Raw genomic sequence first — 19,223 nt, forward strand, 5'->3', positions numbered from 1 at the left:
GCATTCTGGTTCAACCTAAAACATTGGATGGCAAGAGGCATCAAACTGATTACAAATGCCTGAGGTTTGTGATGGGGGTAAATGGCTTTTTCTCAATTGGAAGAAATTGTGGTTCATTCAAGCCTGGACGTCATATAAACAGACCAACAGCACAAAGACAGGGAGGGAGTCAAGAGAGGTGCTGGAGAGGTACACTGGGTATACATGGAGCTTGCCCTAAGTGGATGACGTTCCCAACCAGCAACAGGTGGAAGCAGAAGGGCTCAATGTAGAGTCTTTGAACTCATCACTTTTTTTTAATCAATTACAATAATAGCAACAAAATTTCAATTTTGCAACATACCAGTTTATTTAACTGTTTTTCACTTTGCTTGCGTGTATCAGACAGATACTGTGGCTTCGCAGATAACCTGCTGCGTCGTTTATGTGAATATGCTGGTTTCTGAGTTACCAGGAAAACAACATGTTCCTTTTTACCCGTTCGTTCTTCCTCTTCCATCTGACTCACAATATCCATTGTGATTTCACTGTTAAAAAAATCCAGGGCCACTGCACCAAGTATGCCTAACAAAGATAAATGGATTGATAATGAACTTTGAGAAGTTTTATTAAAAATGTCAAATATAACAAATTTCCTTCTTAAATTGAAAAAGAAACATTTAAAAAAATAATGACAGTGCGTACAAGCTGTACTGCACAATGCAACAACTAATAAACATGGTGCAAGTATTTTAATCATAAATTACATAAACCAAGCTTCAGTTTTTTTTAATCCAATCTCGGAAGGTGAACATTGCTGGCAACATTTATTGGCCATCCCTAATTACCCCAGAGAGGGTGCCATTGAGTTGTCTTCTTTAACAGCTGTGGTCTTTATGATGTAGTTCCCTCATGGTGCTGTTAGGAAGGGAGTTCCAGGATTTTGGACCTCGTGATTTACAGAATGAATGACTGCACATTTATTTGCTTTGGCAGTTAATGAAAATATGCACAGTAAACTAGGGAATGCATAGATTGAAATTCCAACATGACAGTCATTGTTGGCTCGATTTTCATAGATTCGTTATTTGTCCTGTGCAGAATATATGGTGAAAGTGACATAGGTTGACATGTAAGGTATGAGGGGCCTTGAAGGTTGACTGAGGAGTATAGCTTGGTATAGAGAGTATAAGGGCCATAGGGTGTGGGCTTGTGGCATGCAGTTGCATGCATGATGCCTGGGGTGTATTGGTAGTGAGGACTACAGGAGCTTATTATTTTCGGTATAACTGGGAATAACTCCCAGAGCACCAAGACAGACCTTTCAAACAACCCACCTCAGGACTTGCCAGCCCTTTTCGCTGCCTCCTTGCTCTTTCTGGGAAATTTCCCAACTCTGACTATCTACCACAGGGATAAAAATCCAGACCTATGTCTCTGGAATGGAATGGTCAGATCTCGCAGGAGGCTAACATCAGTAAAGTGAAAAAAAAAATTTTAGAGAGTATATTCAGCCATGTATTCCTCTTGCTGCTTAGGGTGGCAGTCAAATGCCATTTTATAAAGCAATGGTTTCATAAACATCTTGAGCAGGAAGTTGAAATGTATTCCATGATCACAAATCCCACATTTGGTTTCAATTCAATTTTCATTAATGCAGAATTTTCTGAGACCTTAACCATGTTCCTGGACACTTCAAAACAAGAATGTTTTGCTGGTAAAGTTGCTGGAGGTGTGAGTGTGAGGCCAGCATCCCATCACCAATCATCCTTTATTTACAAACACATAGGCTTTGACAACATCACTGCCTCCCACTGAGTCAGGCATTCAGAGGCCCAATATCCCTGACACTCATCCTTATTATGTCAGCCAGGTCTTTCTGATTGGACCAGATTAACAGCCTGAATTGGGGAACTCGTATTCCATGACATCCAGCTGGAGGACCTCATTATAATCTTTATATCTCTTCTCCTCTGAGTCCATGGAGACAGGATGGTATTATTCCTTTGAGAGCTACCTGGAGCATTCTAACACCAGGTCAGGTTCCTCCAACTTGGAATCTGGTTTAGGAGGTGTGTAATGAATAGGAGCTCCTCTCTTGTACCTGGAGCACCTCAATTGACTTTCGCTCGCTTCCTTCAGAGGCAGAAACATTGAGACAGCTACTTCCATCATGTACATCTCTGATTCAGAGGATTCAACAATGTTTGACCGAGAGGGTGAATCGACAGGTCTCTAAAGAATTGCTGAGAGTTAGGGTAAGTTTTGCTCCCACACAGTCCACAAATTTGCAGCTTTCAAATGGTCCATATGCTTATTCAGGACTGTCCCACCTACCTTTAATTTATAAGTCACTGGTCCTGACTATGCCTCTTACCCATGCAGGGCCATTTCTATGTTTCTTGCATCAAACTTTGTCCCCTGTATCAAACTCTCACTCTCACTTGGTGGAGTCTCAGGTTTGGCATTGAAGTTCCCGATGCCATTTCACTGCCCCCCCACTCCCCAAGGTCCGGGAAGCTCAGACTGAGCCTGGTGTACAGTGTTCTCCCCATTAGCAACTCTGCCAGTGCTATCCCTGTAGTTGCATGTGGTGTTGTCCTCTAATCAAACAAGAACTGTGACAACTTGGTCTCTAGTGAGGCTATATGCTGTTTCTTCAATCAGCCTTCACAGTTTGGACTGCTTTTTCTACCAGGCCATTAAGTTGAAGGGTGGTAAGGAATTGTCCTAATATGCTGAATCCCATTCAACTTTAAGAAATAACCAAATCGCCTGATGGTAAATGATGGCCTATTATATGTGACCAATACCTCTGGGTCTCCATTTTTCACAAATGATGTGCACAAATTTTCTATCATTGCTCCAGTGTTTGACAAATGGATTCTATGCATGTCCAACTAATTTGAGTGGGCATCCATAATGACTAAAAATATTGAACCAAAGAAAGGATACGCATGATTAAAATGTAATGGAATCCAAGGTTTACCCGACCATTCCCAAGGATGTGGGGAAGCTGCTAGTGGTAATATCTGTCCTTGTTGGCATTCCAGTATAGCTATGTGTCTGTCCAAGCCTGGCCACCTGAGATAACTCCTCATTAACATCTTCATTATTGGAGACCCCTGGATGGCCCTGCTAGAGTTCATCCAGTATTTGACAGCAACCTTTACTCAGGACAATCACTCTTGCTCCTCATAACAATATGCCATATTCTCCCATGAGTTGGTTTCTCAGTACCCAAAAAGGTTTTAATATCTGGCGCCTCAGGAAATGTTATGCTCCAAATGACAGAAAAAGCTGCAGCTCCACAGGCTATCAATAGAAGTACTCATTGTTTTTCATCTGCCACAATGTTATGTGCCAGGAAATAAATCATCCATTCTTTCCACATACTGGGCCCAGTCCTTGACAGCAGGGTTGCAGGAGTCAAGCTTTCCAAAAGACATGATGTAAGAAAATGTTTACTTCCAACTTCAAATCAGCTGCTGCTGCACATTTCTTCAGCGTGCTTTACTCTTGGTACCACTGAAATAACTTTTCAGAGGCCGGCATCCCATTACCATTCACCCTTTATTTACAAAATCATAACATTTGACAAGAGCATTGCCTCTCACTGAGTCAGACATTCAGACAGCCCAGTATCCCTCACATTCATCCTTTTACGTCAGCCGGGACTCCCCAACTCAACTAGATTAACAACCCCAATCAGGGAACTCATATTCCTATTACTCGTGGTTGGGGTGCTCTTCAGGGGGACAGTTGTGGCCCTATGGACCAAATGGCCTCTATCTGCTCTCATGAGTCTATGAGTAAATTCAATGCTAAATCGGGTGCAGAAAGCGAAACAAAGAGACAAGAAGAAATAAAAATTGAGTGAGGATGAGGAAATTGAGACAGGAATGAAAAGAATAACAGAAAATTTATACATTTTTAACCACATCTTACACCATGAAAGATGAGTCTTTGCACTTTTAGTTTCATTTTCTGAACAAGAGAGTTTGAGTAAATATTGTGAACACTGCTAAAGAGCATTTACTCTGTAAATTACTTGATTCAAATTTTTTTGGCAAGTCTAATGAACCAAATGGCCTCCTCCTGCTCTTAATTCCAATGCGAAATGAACATGTAGTGGCAGCAAATTGTGGTGATTCACAACTTTTGTCTAATTCAGTCGGAGGATGTAAGCCCTGTGGCTAGGTCAGCATTTATGGCCCATTTCTAATTGCTCAGAGGGCCGTTAAGAGTCAACCACATTGCAGTGGGTCTGGAAAAGAAAAACAATTTGGGAGAATTAATAGATTGGAGAGATGCACTTTAATGGATTAAATGACCTTTCATAATTCCTTATGTTCTTGTACTGTATGGCTATATTGCAAAGGAAAACATTTACATTTATATTATATCTATTTTTTGATTCATTCACAGGATGAGGGTGTCACTGGCTGTACCAGTATTCAGTGCCCATCCCTAATTGCTCAGAGGGCAGTTACGAGTCAACTGTATTGCTTTGGGTCTGGAGTCACATATAGGCCAGATCAAGTAAGGATGGTAGTTTCCTTTCTTGAAGGACATTAGTGAACCAGACAACTGACAACAGATTCCATAGTCATGATTAGACTGTTAATTCCAGATTTTTATTGAATTCAAATTCCATGAATTGCCACAGCAGGATTTGAACCCAGGTCCCCAGAACATTGTCTGGGTCTTTGGATTAACAATCCATTGATAAGACCAGTAGGCGACTGCTTCCTCCAGTATATATAAATTGTTAGTCTTGAAAAATATCTGCAATGGCTATTTTAAATACTTCAAAACATTCTGCATCTTGATTTTCTTGTTAATCAATAAGATCTTAATTTTTGCTTTGAAATCAAAACCCTTTATATGAAACATCAAACAGTAGCAATGAGGTTAATTGAAATATATTCAAAGTGTCTGTACCTATTATTTCACTTAGTATGGAATGCTTTTATCAATAAGTTATTTGAGCAATGGTTGATTTTTGTTTGCCAGAAGCTATATGGACTCAATAGAAAATAAAATGTCAAGAAGGTTATCACTACTTTTTCTCTTAATCATTTTTTCAGCATTGCACCACCCCCTTCTTTCTCCTGCTCTCCTGAAAACCCAAAGTATTAACTCTTATTGGAACATTTGGTGCTTAAAATTAGAATGCGATTAACACATTCATATGCAATTGATTTGTCTGATGATTGAACAGATGCATTAACTCATTTATTTTAAATCCCTCTATTACTATAATAGACAAACAAATTGCACAACATAATATATTTGCATCATGTAATTTCAAGGACTCAAAGTATTGTTGCTTGTTCATGCAAATCTCCCTTATTTAAACATGATTAACAACCTTAACAGCAATATCACTTGGCTTTCATTACAAATATTTTGCAGCAGTTTCCCCAACTTGGTTTATTATTTTAACATTATCATCAAATTTTGAATGCAGACTTTCCTTATAAATGTGTTTATAATTGCTTTGTTTTAATAAGGGAACTTTACAGAATATTTTTCCTACTTACTGCCAAAATGAAGCTGAAGCACCTGTATTCATTTTTGCATTGTGAGAACTTCAAATATCAACTGCACTGATTAGATTTACAACTTGAAGTTAATGCAAATAAAAACCAAGTGCGATGGGCTGTCAATCAGCACAAGCCAGTTTTCACTTGGATTGACAAGTTGAAAATCTGTCTCCTAAAGGTCAAGTGCAAATAACATCTTAACGTGTGCAGGATATTATCAATCTGTTTTCCCAAACTATAGCCAAAAGCATTGAACAGTTTACTGCACACAATCATAAGTGAATGTTTCCTTTAACTTCAACCCACATCTGTAATTTGACAACAATCTAGATTTCTGCACATACTGCTTTTAATCAAGAGGGACACAAAGGCATGAATGTTATACTCATCAATTAATTGATTTCCTAGCTTTATCGGTACAAAAGGTGTGGAGTGGAGTGCAGTGGAGTGGAGAGTTAAACCTAAAAAGCACCAATTTGTCTTGGACGGCAAAACAAAATGAGTCAATGTAAAGAAAATTATGGGAAATGCAAACAGGTTGCCAACCCACACTTGACTGTTTTCCTCTACATCCCAAGATGACTATTCTCCAAATGTTTCTGGGATGCATTCAATCAAACAGGAATTTCTAGCAAAAAAAAGAGACCTGCAGTGGTAGCATCCTATTTTTTAAAAAGTACCTCATTTGATTCTTTTTTTCTTGCCCATAATCAGAAAGGAAGTCTGCCTGCAACCTGGAGAACGAATTAAACTAATATTATGGTCATCACTGAGACAGAAATCTTCCCTTCATAATTAGATAAAAGTGTTTAAAATGATGAACAAATGTCACACTCTTCGATATTGAATGGCCCAAAAGGTAGGGCATAAATACATTATTGAATAGAAGAGTTTTGTGGGGGTGGAGTTTCCCATCTTGCCACTGGGATAGTGATATCCCTCTCCCATTAAATACTCCATAGAGTGTTAATTGGCTGAAGACAGGAATTCCATCCTTTAGTCAGGCAGAAGTCCCACGTCAGAGAGCTGCCAGGGGTGTTGGGGGAGGGGGAGGGGGAGGCACAAGGTCTTGACTGAAATGCTTGAGTGGGGTTCCAAGCACCCATTGTGGCAAACTTCGGGGAGGAGTCCAATTTGGAAAGGCCTTTGCAGGAGACAAATTCCTTTTACCTAAGCACTTTATGCCCAGGCAGGACAACTAACTGGACTTCAGATTCATCCGTGCCCCTAAACTCCTCATGCCAGATTCAAAATTGAGTCTGGATGGAAAGTTGACCTTGAGGCCAATTGGCTACTCAATGCCATCCTATGGATTGAGGGTGATGAGGGTATACGGGATTCACCTTATGTTTCATCTACATCTCATATATGACAGGCTGAGGGAGGATGGGAAGGCCACCCGAAGAGTTTACAGATCCTCCATGTGCAAATCGTTCGATGGGGAAACCACTAAAATTCTTCTCCTTCACAACAACACATTGTGGGGTGATAGAATTCGCAACAAGAATTCATGTTGGCTGTAAATCAGAAAGGGTAATGTACCTCTGCTGGAAATTGGGGTTGCTTTAAAGCCAAATTTGTTTCATATTTCCTATATTGCATGAGGTATTATTTAATTGCTGTTACAATAGCAACTAGCCTCTTCCAAACTTAAACAAGTTTCTAGTATATAAGAACATAAAATACAGGAATGATCACTAGAATCACCAGGATTACCAAATTTGCAACATTCCATTGAAATTACATCAAAATTTATCGGGCACCTTAATATCAGTGCAATATTTGGGAAAACAGGACATTTTGATTGTAGAAAGAATGGCAACATAAGGTGGCAAGGGGATAATGGTCATCCTGACATCATGAGTAGCTGTCCATGGGCTTTGCCCGAAATAATTCAGACAAATGTTTGACATAAAATAGATTGACAACCCCCACAAAAGGCTTATGAAGTGGGGGAAGGGGGAAGGGGGAAGTCAGGAAGAGAGGAGCCAGGGTCATGAGACATCATCTTCTTGGGAGAAGACCAGGAGTTTCCCTACATCTGATGAAGGGAAGAATAAAGAGTATTATCATCAAAGACACGATGGAAGAAGCAAAGCCATAGGAACAAATACCCCACTACTCCGAACTATAGGTGTCCGTCACTTCTGCCTCACTATTCTAAAGAACAACTTTGGGCTTGGTAAAGTATTTGCATGTCACAGGTCATATATTTCCTTCCTTTGTCTAATTAAATAATGAACTGTATATATAATTGCTGCTTCTTAACACTTGTTAAACTACATGAAAATTCCTTGCAAATGGCTGACTGCCTATATTTATGTAACTGTGGTCGTAAACCCCCAAAGTCTAACAACTCAGCAGGTCTGCAGGGAGACCGAGTGAATGCTCAAGTCTTCTTCACATCAGGTCAGATAGCACAATTTCGAAGGCTGCATCTGAGAAGGCAATGTGGCTGTTAACACCCAGTTAACCAAGATAAACCTCAGTCTCATTGAGTGTCTTTATTATAAAAACTGACAATATTGAATTAGGATGCTGAACCTTTGAAGTATTGGTGGATTAGCATTTTCCAGTTTTAGGGGTGTAAATCTAGTTGCTACAAAGCAAGCCAAGTGAGCATGCAATGGGTTGTGTGATTGGAGGAATTCAATGCCTATGTAGATAGCAAATGCCTGTGACCTGATGGGGCAGCAATAGTGCAGCAAGCACATCAGAGGATATTGGTACTCTGTGATACTGTGGCGTTGATGAGAGACATTCACAACAATTAACAGAGCAATAGAACGGGATGGTTATGACAAAGCTGTGGCTGGATAAAGTAATCTTGGTGTGGTGGATTAAAATGAAACATTCCAGCAAAATGTCTTTCCAGCAGATGAATCAGACAGAAACTGTTCTGTAACTTGTCACTAAATTGCAGCAAACATCAATTTAGCCTAGTTATAGAGATGATTGTATTATTAACTTGTACAAAGTTGCCAGTCAACAGATGTATTAATCTTGGTGAAAAGCTTGAGAGTCGTGACTTAGATTGAATCTGAGGAGGGTTTTTTTTATTCATTTACTGGATGGGAGCATCACTGGCTGGGCAATCCCCCCTCCTATCGCCTAGAGAGCAGTTAAGAGTCAACCACATTGCTGTGGGTCTGGAGTCACATGTGGGCCAGAGCAGGTAAGAATGGCAGTTTCCTTCCCTCAAGGGCACCAGATAGGATTTTCCTAACAATAGAAAAATATTCCACAATCATCATCAGACTCTTAATGCCAAGTTTTTATTGAATTCAAATTCTATAATTTACCATATTGGGATTTGAACCTAGGTCTCCAGAATGCTGCCTGGGTCACTGGGTTAACAGTCTAGTGATATTACCACTCAGCCATAGCCTCTTCTGAGGTCAATTACAATTGTAGTCACTGCAATCCCAGAGATCATGGGTCCACTTCTCATTAGAGAGATGGGTTGTAGTGAATTTGACCTGAGGGTCATCATGTCTCAGGAAAGGGGCAAGGTTGAGAAGGCAGGATCTTTGTGGTGACCTCAGACAGTGTTAGAATTGATTCTATGCTGTTAGCATCCTCTAGCAGCACAAACCAGCCATGCAGCCAACCAACCCTTCCCAAATTCCAATCAATGAACTTGTATGCAGACAATTCAGCTTCAGGGAATGCTGGATGAAACTGAAACCAAGTGAACAAGCTTAGATCCTCCAGAGGGCAAGGTGGCAGTAATCCCTGAAACATTGAGAAAGAATAGAAGGTCCAATATATCAGGTGGTAATATAGCACTCAAGCCAAATTGAGACATAAGACAATGTATCAACATGAGACAAGTGAACAAGTCAGTGTTTAGAGAACGCCGCTCCAACATTGACTGTAGATGAGGTACTCTAAAAGCTGTCAACAAATAAGGTGTTTTCCTAGTTGGACCTAAACAGAGGTACTCAGACTTCAGAAAATTTTGTCAATGTGACCAATGTGATAAGTCAATATTCTCATACGAAGAAGGAGTCCTCTGATTGGGCTGGGGCATGTGAAAGATTTCATGAATTCCCATTTGAGCTGCTCACAGGTATAATGATATTTCTATGTTGGGAGTGCAGATAGTCATTATAATTAATCAGAAGTCTCCAAAGAGATTCCTCTTGCTGTGTCCATTTACCCATGGTGTTGCCAGTGACTCCATAACTTTCATTAAAGACTTTCTGATCCTAAATAGTGACTTGATGGAATGGAATGGAATGGAATCATGAGCTTTGTCCAAAGCACGTTGCTCTTGACACTGGGCAACCATCTGGATTGCATCTTGGAGGAACACAAATGGTTGGTATATGGATTATTGTAGGATAAAGCCACATACTGCTGGCAGAGTATTGGGGATTTACTTGGTTTTGGTGTGGTTGGACACTATATGCACTTTGGAGAGGGTGTTACCTCTAGTTCTGAAGTTCTCCTCATTGATAGTCCACTCCTGTAAACTGAAAATAAAGTACCTTTTACTCTTTTTAAAACTGTAAGTCATGCCCCCTTGATTCTGTGTCCAATAAGCACTTCCAGGACAGGACAGTGCAGGGTTATATACAGAGTAAGCCTTTCTCCACACTGTACCCATCAAACACTCCCAGAACAGGCATTGGGTTAGATACAGACAAAAGGTCCCTCTACTTTTTTTTAACTTGAAAGTAAAACAGCCTTTCTTTTGAGTAGAGCTCCCTCAACACTGTCCGCATTAAACACTCATAGGACAGGGACAGCACAGGATTAGGTACAGAGCAAAGTTCTCTCTACTTTTAAACTATAAGTAACTGGAAAGCAAAGCTCCCGTGAATCTTTTAAACTGAAAGAAAGTTCCCATGACACCATCCCCATCAAACACTCCTGGGACAGGGAGCAGCACAGACTAAAGCCTCCTTAACTTTTTTATTGAAACAGAAAGTTGAAAAAATAGTTGAAACAGTCACAGCTGGAGCACTGTATTGAAATAAAACACAAATTAACAATCAAACAGAAACTTATAGAATGAAGCATAAACTTACTAAAGTAAAATAACATTGTTGAAGCAAAGTTGATAAAACACCCCAGTTCCTGTGGTGCCCATCGGACTCTAGAGGCCGCTATGTGCTAGTGAGAACTGCATGCATGCTCCCTCTCCAGGGACATCGAGCATGGATGTAACTGCGAAAGAGGGGCAGACAGTCAGGGACAATGAGCCCCTCCTTGGCCTGCTGCCTGGACCTGGTGATTGCCACCTTGACCAGGGCCGTGGAGCAACCCACAAGAAGGCCCCCCCCGACTTGTCCACCTTGCCCTGCACTGGGTGCTTGTAGATCAAGAGAGTGGGACTGAAGTGCAATCAAAATTTAAGGAGCAAGTCCTTCAAAAAAAATTAACAAGAGGCTGCAAACAGAAACAGTCTATGTATATATGAAAAACCATTTCCTCCAGGTCACAAAAATGACACGTGGCCTGGCGCCCGGTGAGCTTACTCAATCTATGATTGCCAGGAACTGCAGTCATAAATGCAGCACTCTCCACTCCAGATGCTCAAATGGAGAAGGGGAGGGACGTTCTATGCTGTAGAGCCACATGCATGCAATCAACAGAGACCTTGCATTATCAGGAAGATGGCTGTCCTGGCAAAGCCATATGTCTTTTCATCCTGGTCCTCTCACCTCAGGAACAGGATAATACTCTTTCTTCTCTTTTGAGTTTGTTTGTGATATTTCAGACTCTGCCTTAATCCTGTGAGTATGTAAGACTCCTCCATTTTGCTTTTTGTAAAATGTATTTAAAAGTAAAAACTAATCATGACATTCCACTTCCTGATTTGCTGTTTGTGACAACAATAAGATTGGGTGCTTACCCTGTTTAGTCTCCAGCTGGAGCCCCCTCCACCACCCACCTCGCTCTGATTTGCAGCCAGATTCAAACAAATATTACAGAAGGAGCAAATCATGCCACATAGAGTATTAAATCCTTCTGGATAGCTTTCTTCAAGGTCAGCGATGACCAAGAAAAACAGGCACATATTTACAAATGTGAATAATCATGACTGATAAAATTAAGTGCAGGTATTGACATTGGGAAAAAAATAAATGGGGCAAATATTTGTTTAGTTAGTTTGATACTACTCATGAAGGAAAAGCAGATAGGGATCTAGAAATACAGAAACTCGATGATGACCTTGCCCCCAATTCATTGCTTCGTGGAAATCAAGAACACTACAAAGACAAACTGAATGTCCAGCTACACTGCCAGCATGATCCAGCACATTCTTAAAGTTAGAAGGTGTGGTGTTGGGAAAAACACAGCTGGTCAGGCAGCATCCGAGGATTAGGAGGGCGGACGTTTCGATGAAGAGCTTTTGCTCGAAACGTCAACTCTCCTGCTCCTCGGATGCTGCCTGACTAGCTGTGCTTTTCCAGCACCACACCTTTTGCCTCTTCTCCAGCATCTGCAGTCCTCACTTTCTCCACATTTTTAAAGTTACCATACTAAAGCTGCATAGTGCTTTGATCAGAGTGCACCATTCAAAGCTTCATTCAATTCGAATTACCAATCATATTGATACTGAATGTGGCTTAGAGTATTGAATGGGCTGTTAGTACCTACAAGTGTTGGCTGATATCTTGAGGTACGCTCCATCCAACAGAGTATAAAGAACTTCTCCAGGTAGAAGCTAACCAGCTCTCAGTACCAGTTGTTCTAAGTTGAAAGACCAATCTAACTGCTTGGTTCTATGTTGTTTATTGTAATGTTTATTTACCCTTAAGTCTAGCCTGAACTCTCACAAGAGACTACTATGTAACTCAGATGTAATGCAATGAGTTATCAACTACAATATAATGAACTTAAACTGTTTATAAAGATTCAGCAATAGACTTCTTATTGATATACTTTGCCATATGATATCAGCAACTTAGACAAATACCATTAAGAATTGGAAGCAGTGAATCCACCCAAAGCATCTCAGATAGTACCAGTGGACACAAACACAACACATATGATAGAGAAAGTCTATTGGTGTAATCCTTAATGAGATGGGATTGCTTTAAGAGCAATGGTGAGAAAAACCTGCATGCCTGAGCCTTGAAAGGAGGTCACAACTTTGAGCTTTGCTTCAAATTAATTAATGATTATTAGTCACAAACATATTCAGGAAACACTTCACAGAGAAGCAACTAATACAATGCCCTGAATGTTCTTGCATCTTATACAGTATTACAGTTTTGAATGAAAGGATGAAATACACAGAACAAATAGTTTCCATTAATTGTGCTTAGATTTTGCGTGAGTATAAATCAAAAGCATTTCATACTAACAATAAGGTGACTTAACAGTATAACCACAGCATACAGATATACTATTGAATTAACTATGTCATATGAATGTGAATATCATACCAAGACAAGGGAATTTATAATAAACAGTAATATACTGAAAAGTACAGGAACAGAGGGGACCTGGAAGGTATGGCCACACATCCCTTCAGGTAGTAGGTCAGGTAAATAAATGGTTTAAAAAGGATAAGGTATTCTTTGTTTATTAGTTGAAACATAGAATAAAGGATCTATGTTGAAACTGTATAAAATATTTGTTGGGTCACAAATAGAGTACTAGGTACAATTCCGGTCACCAAATTTGTCCATATTAATATAAGTATAGATTGTTTGCCCTCCAAAAATGACACACCCGAGATTTTATCAGATTGAATTCCATTTGCCACTTTACTGCCCACCTGACTAATCAATTGATATTTTCCTTGCAATGTTCAGAATTCTTTTATGTTATCAACATGCAAGCAACATTTTCATCATCTGCAAAATACTTAATAAATCCCCTTATATTTACATCTAAATCTTTTGTCATACAACATGAACAAGATCTCCAATTGAGTTCAGCATAATTACTAGGGAAACAGTCTGTCAGGCACAAAACCTGACCACTACTAGCCTTTGCTTCCATCTTCTGAGCCAACTTTGGATCTAACATGCCACTTGTCCTTGAATCCCATGGACACTTATGTTTCTAGATAGTCTATGATGGAGGGCCTTTGTTAAAAGCTATATATATATGATATGAAGCATACTATCCTCATTGACACTTCGTATTACCATCCCAGAATGTTCAATCATTGTTTCATCATAATCCATGCTCACTGCCTTAAGATAAACCATGTGTCTTATTTAATGGCAATTTATACAATCACTCAGAATTTCTTCTGATCATCTATCTACTAGCAATGTTAAGTTGACAGGCCTGTAATTTCCTGATTTGTCCCTAACTCCCATTGTAAACAATGGCACAATGCTTACAGTTTTCTGTCCTCTGCCAATACCTCTCACTATGCTTTGGGATTACAAATATCTAAAAGTATAAAAGTAATCTTATCTGAGCATTCTTACCAGGGACAATGTGACACAGTCCTCTCCTGTCAGAATAATAGTGCAGTAGCATAGAATTGTCTTCGTTTTTTTCCACCCTGAAGGATGGTGCATTCATCTCCTGCATAATGTGAATAAAATACTAAAATTGAACCTTTTGTTGGATTGCATTGGTTAATATAATACTATAATCAGTCCATCCATCTTACTAAAGGTAATAACAATTTGGCTTTTAAGATAGCTTTTAAGACCTTTTTTTAAATATGCTTTGTTTTACTTACATTTTGGGACAAAGTTTTAACACACTGCTCCTTGTTACCATATGATGGGAAATTGTATATGGGGGTGTCATATGGACTTGCAGTACACAGAGAGGAGGGCTGCATCAAATATTTTCCCCTTAAACTCAGTAAATGACAAGAAATATTGTGTTTATCCAGTTGCCTGGATATAAAACACTCAGGTTTTCTTTTTATCAGTCAGCTATGGCATGTGTAGAATTCTATTGCCATGCCTAGGAGGATCCAAGCCAAGCTACTGAGCAAACACCCACATAACATTTCTTTACCCAATACGTAATGCACACAATATTTTAACAGAGCCACATCTTACCTACCTAATTCTAAAGAACTTCAATATTGGTTAGAAAGAACTGGGGTTTAGTATTCTCAAATATGCACAGATACACTGCTAGTTTTACCAATGAAACCATGTCATTGACCAGTAAGGAGCACTGGTTAGTTTCAGTAACAAGGAATCTGAATATGCTGAAAGTCAGAAATAAAAACTGAAAAAGCTAGAAGTATTCAGCAAACTCAGCAACATCTGTGGAAAGACAAACAAAGTTAATGGTTCAGGTTGATTATCTTTCATCAGAATTGGGAAGAGATAGAAATGGAATCGGTTTTGAGGAAGGGGTGTTGGGGAAAAGAGACAAAAGGAATGTCTATGATATGTTGGAAAGCAAGAGAAATTGATGACAGAAGAGTTACTTTTAATGAGAGTCCAATTAAAAACAACATAAATGGTTGTGTTGCAATATTCTGATTTATAATTGTAATATGTAATATTGAATGAAGGCTGTAAAGTTCCCAAGTGTAAAATGAGGTGCTGTTTGCGAAGCTTGGCTAAACCTTTTGAGCAGCATAAATCATCACTGGATTCAGGGAGTCCTTCTAGAGCAGAGTAGACTTGGGGAAGAGAAAGACCTCAATCCTTTTTTAGGCACCAGCTGTTGTATGCCACATTTAAATGTGCTGTGTGAATGATAGTGCATGAGTGAGTGGATGAATGAGTGAAAAGGCAGGGTGATAAAATGGATAAGTGAGTGAGTTAACTGGATGTGTGAAGGGTGGATGAGGTAAGAGGTGAGTGTGATTGAGGTGTTGGATGGGGAGGCTGTTGGTAGGCGAGGTAACCAGTGTATACGGTGTTAGGTAGGTGAGACGGTTGGTGACAAATTGGTGAGCTGGTAAATGGTGAGGTGGAAGATAGGTGAGGGAGCAGGTGGGTGAGGGAGCAGGTGGGTGATGTGGCAGATGGGTGATGTGATGGTGGGTGATGTGGCAGGTGGGTGAAGTGGCAGGTGGGCGAAGTGGCAGGTGGGTGATGTGATGGGTGGGTGATGTGACAGGTGGGTGATGTGGCACGTGGGTGATGTGACAGGTGGGTGAAGCGAGAGCTGGGTGATGTGGCTGGGGAGTGATGTGGGAGGTGGGTGACGTAGCAGGTGGGTGATGGAGCAGGTGGGTGATGTGACAGGTGGGTGGTGTGGCAGGTGGGTGGTGTGGCAGGTGGGTGATGTGGCACGTGAGTGATGTGACAGGTGGGTGATGTGGCGGGTGGGTGATGTGGTGGGTGGGTGAAGTGGTGGGTGGGTGAAGTGGCAGGTGGATGAAGTGGCAGGTGGGTGATGTGGTGGGCCGGTGAAGTTGCAGGTGGGTGACGTGACAGGTGGGTGACATGATAGGTGGGTGATGCGGTGGGTAGGTGTTGTGGCAGGTGGGTGATGTGGTGGGTGGGTGAAGTGGCAGGTGGGTGACGTGACAGGTGGGTGACGAGACCGGTGGGTGATGTGGTGGGTGGGTGAAGTGGCAGGTGGGTGATGTGGTGGGTGGGTGAAGTGGCAGATTGGTGACATGACAGGTGGGTGATGTGGCAGGTGGGTGAAGTGGCAGGTGGGTGAAGTGGCAGGTGGGTGATGTGGCAGGTGGGTGAAGTGGCAGACGGGTGATGTGACAGGTGGGTGATGTGGCAGGTGGATAATGTGGTGGGTGGGTGAAGTGACAGGTGGGTGAAGTGGCAGGTGGGTGAAGCGGCAGGAGAGTGAAGTGGCAGGTGGGTAAAGTGGCAGGTGGGTGATGTGGCAGGTGGGTGAAGTGAAGGTGGGTGATGTAGCAGGTGGGTGACGTGGCAGGTGGATGATGTGGTAGGTGGGTGATGTGGCAGGTGGGTGATGTAGCAGGTGGGTGTTGTGGTGGGTGGGTGATGTGGCAGATGGGTGATGTGACAGGTGGGTGATCTGGCAGGTGGGTGCTGTAGCAGGTGGGTGATGTTGTAGGTGGGTGATGTGGCAGGTGGGTGATGTAGCAGGTGGGTGATGTGGTAGGTGGGTGATGTTGTAGGTGGATGATGTCGCAGGTGGGTGATGTAGCAGGTGGGTGTTGTGGGTGGGTGATGTGGCAGGTGGGTGATGTGGCAGGTGGGTGACGTGACAGGTGGGTGATGTTGCAGGTGGGTGATGTGGCAGGTGGGTGATGTAGCAGGTGTGTGATGTGGCAGGTGGATGATGTGGCAGGTGGGTGATGTAGCAGGTGGGTGACGTGGCAGGTGGATGATGTGGCAGGTGGGTGATGTAGCAGGTGGGTGTTGTGGTGGGTGGGTGATGTGGCAGGTGGGTGTTGTGGTGGGTGGGTGATGTGGCAGGTGGGTGGTGTGGCAGGTGGGTGATGTGGCAGGTGGGTGGCGTGACAGATTGGTGATGTTGCAGGTGGGTGATGTAGCAGGTGGGTGATGTAGCAGGTGGGTGATGTAGCAGGTGGGTGAAGTGGCAGGTGGATGACGTGGCAGGTGGGTGATCTGGTGGGTGGGTGACATGACAGGGGGGTGATGTGGCAGGTTTGTGATGTGGCAGGTGGGTGATGTGGCAGGTGGGTGGCGTGACAGATTGGTGATGTTGCAGGTGGGTGATGTAGCAGGTGGGTGATGTAGCAGGTGGGTGATGTGGCAGGTGGGTGATGTGACAGGTGGGTGATGTGGCAGGTTTGTGATGTGGTGAGTGGGTGACGTGTCAGGGGTGATGTGGCAGGTGGTGATGTGGCAGGTGGGTGAAGTGGCAGGGGATGAAGTGGCAGGTGAGTGATGTGGCAGGTGAGTGATGTGACAGGTGGGTGATGTGGCAGGTTGGTGATGTGGCAGGTGGGTGATGTGGCAGGTGGGTGTTGTGGCAGGGGGTAATGCGACAGGTGGATGATGTGGCAGGGGTGAAGTTGCAGGGGGTGAAGTGGCAGGTGGGTGAAGTGGCAGGTGGACAATGTGGTGGGTGGGTGATGTGGCAGGTGGGTGATGTGGCAGGTGGGTGATGTGGCACGTGGATGATGTGACAGTGGGTGATGTGGGAGGTGGGTGACGTAGCAGGTGGGTGATGTAGCAGGTGGGTGATGTGACAGGTGGGTGGTGTGGCAGGTGGGTGATGTGATGGGTGGGTGATGTGGCAGGTGGGTGATGTGGCGAGTGGGTGATGTGACAGGTGGGTGATGTGGCGGATGGGTGATGTGGTGGGTGGGTGAAGTGGCAGATGGGTGATGTGGTGGGCCGGTGAAGTGGCAGGTGGGTGACGTGACAGGTGGGTGACATAATAGGTGGGTGATGCGGTGGGTAGGTGATGTGGCAGGTGGGTGACGTGACAGGTGGGTGACGAGACAGGTGGGTGATGTGGTGGGTGGGTGAAGTGGCAGATGGGTGATGTGGTGTGTGGGTGAAGTGGCAGATTGGTGATGTGACAGGTGGGTGATGTGGAAGGTGGGTGAAGTGGCAGGTGGGTGATGAGGTGGGTGATGTGGTGGGTGGGTGAAGTGGCAGATGGGTGACGTGACTGGTGGGTGATGTGGCAGGTGGATGATGTGGTGGGTGGGTGAAGTGACAGGTGGGTGAAGTGGCAGGTGGGTGAAGCGGCAGGAGAGTGAAGTGGCAGGTGGGTAAAGTGGCAGGTGGGTGATGTGGCAGGTGGTTGACGTGAAGGTGGGTGATGTAGCAGGTGGGTGACGTGGCAGGTGGATGATGTGGTAGGTGGGTGATGTGGCAGGTGGGTGATGTGGCAGGTGGGTGATGTGGCAGGTGGGTGATGTGGGAGGTGGGTGATTTGGCAGGTGGGTGAGGAGACAGGTGGGTGACATGACAGGTGGGTGCTGCGGCAGGTGGCTGATGTGACAGGTGGGTGTTGTGGTGGGTGGGTGATGTGGCAGGTGAGTGATCTGGCAGGTGGGTGATCTGGCAGGTGGGTGAAGTGAAGGTGGGTGATGTAGCAGGTGGGTGACGTGGCAGGTGGATGATGTGGTAGGTGGGTGATGTGGCGGGTGGGTGATGTAGCAGGTGGGTGTTGTGGTGGGTGGGTGATGTGGCAGATGGGTGATGTGACAGGTGGGTGATCTGGCAGGTGGGTGCTGTAGCAGGTGGGTGATGTTGTAGGTGGGTGATGTGGCAGGTGGGTGATGTAGCAGGTGGGTGATGTGGTAGGTGGGTGATGTTGTAGGTGGATGATGTCGCAGGTGGGTGATGTAGCAGGTGGGTGTTGTGGGTGGGTGATGTGGCAGGTGGGTGATGTGGCAGGTGGGTGACGTGACAGGTGGGTGATGTTGCAGGTGGGTGATGTGGCAGGTGGGTGATGTAGCAGGTGTGTGATGTGGCAGGTGGATGATGTGGCAGGTGGGTGATGTAGCAGGTGGGTGACGTGGCAGGTGGATGATGTGGCAGGTGGGTGATGTAGCAGGTGGGTGTTGTGGTGGGTGGGTGATGTGGCAGGTGGGTGTTGTGGTGGGTGGGTGATGTGGCAGGTGGGTGGTGTGGCAGGTGGGTGATGTGGCAGGTGGGTGGCGTGACAGATTGGTGATGTTGCAGGTGGGTGATGTAGCAGGTGGGTGATGTAGCAGGTGGGTGATGTAGCAGGTGGGTGAAGTGGCAGGTGGATGACGTGGCAGGTGGGTGATCTGGTGGGTGGGTGACATGACAGGGGGGTGATGTGGCAGGTTTGTGATGTGGCAGGTGGGTGATGTGGCAGGTGGGTGGCGTGACAGATTGGTGATGTTGCAGGTGG

General features: G+C 43.7%; 1 protein-coding gene across 3 annotated transcripts in view; it reads right to left on the bottom strand.

Annotated features, from left to right (window-relative positions):
• Positions 1-19,223, bottom strand: part of LOC122555874 (guanylate cyclase soluble subunit beta-2-like) — a 75,064-nt gene that overhangs the window by 36,931 nt on the left and 18,910 nt on the right. For all 3 annotated transcript variants that reach the window (XM_043702098.2, XM_043702097.2, XM_087993672.1), the window contains exons 5-6: positions 13,934-14,033; positions 344-564 (exon numbers count right to left, since the gene is read on the bottom strand). In XM_043702098.2, the coding sequence (XP_043558033.1) occupies positions 344-564; positions 13,934-14,033 (321 nt within the window). The remainder of the gene's footprint in view (positions 1-343; positions 565-13,933; positions 14,034-19,223) is intronic.

The sequence above is a fragment of the Chiloscyllium plagiosum genome, unplaced genomic scaffold, assembly GCF_037043375.1.
Source record: "Chiloscyllium plagiosum isolate Xiang-an unplaced genomic scaffold, Cpla_swu_hap1 HiC_scaffold_13, whole genome shotgun sequence".
In the NCBI taxonomy this organism is placed as follows: Eukaryota; Metazoa; Chordata; class Chondrichthyes; order Orectolobiformes; family Hemiscylliidae; genus Chiloscyllium; species Chiloscyllium plagiosum.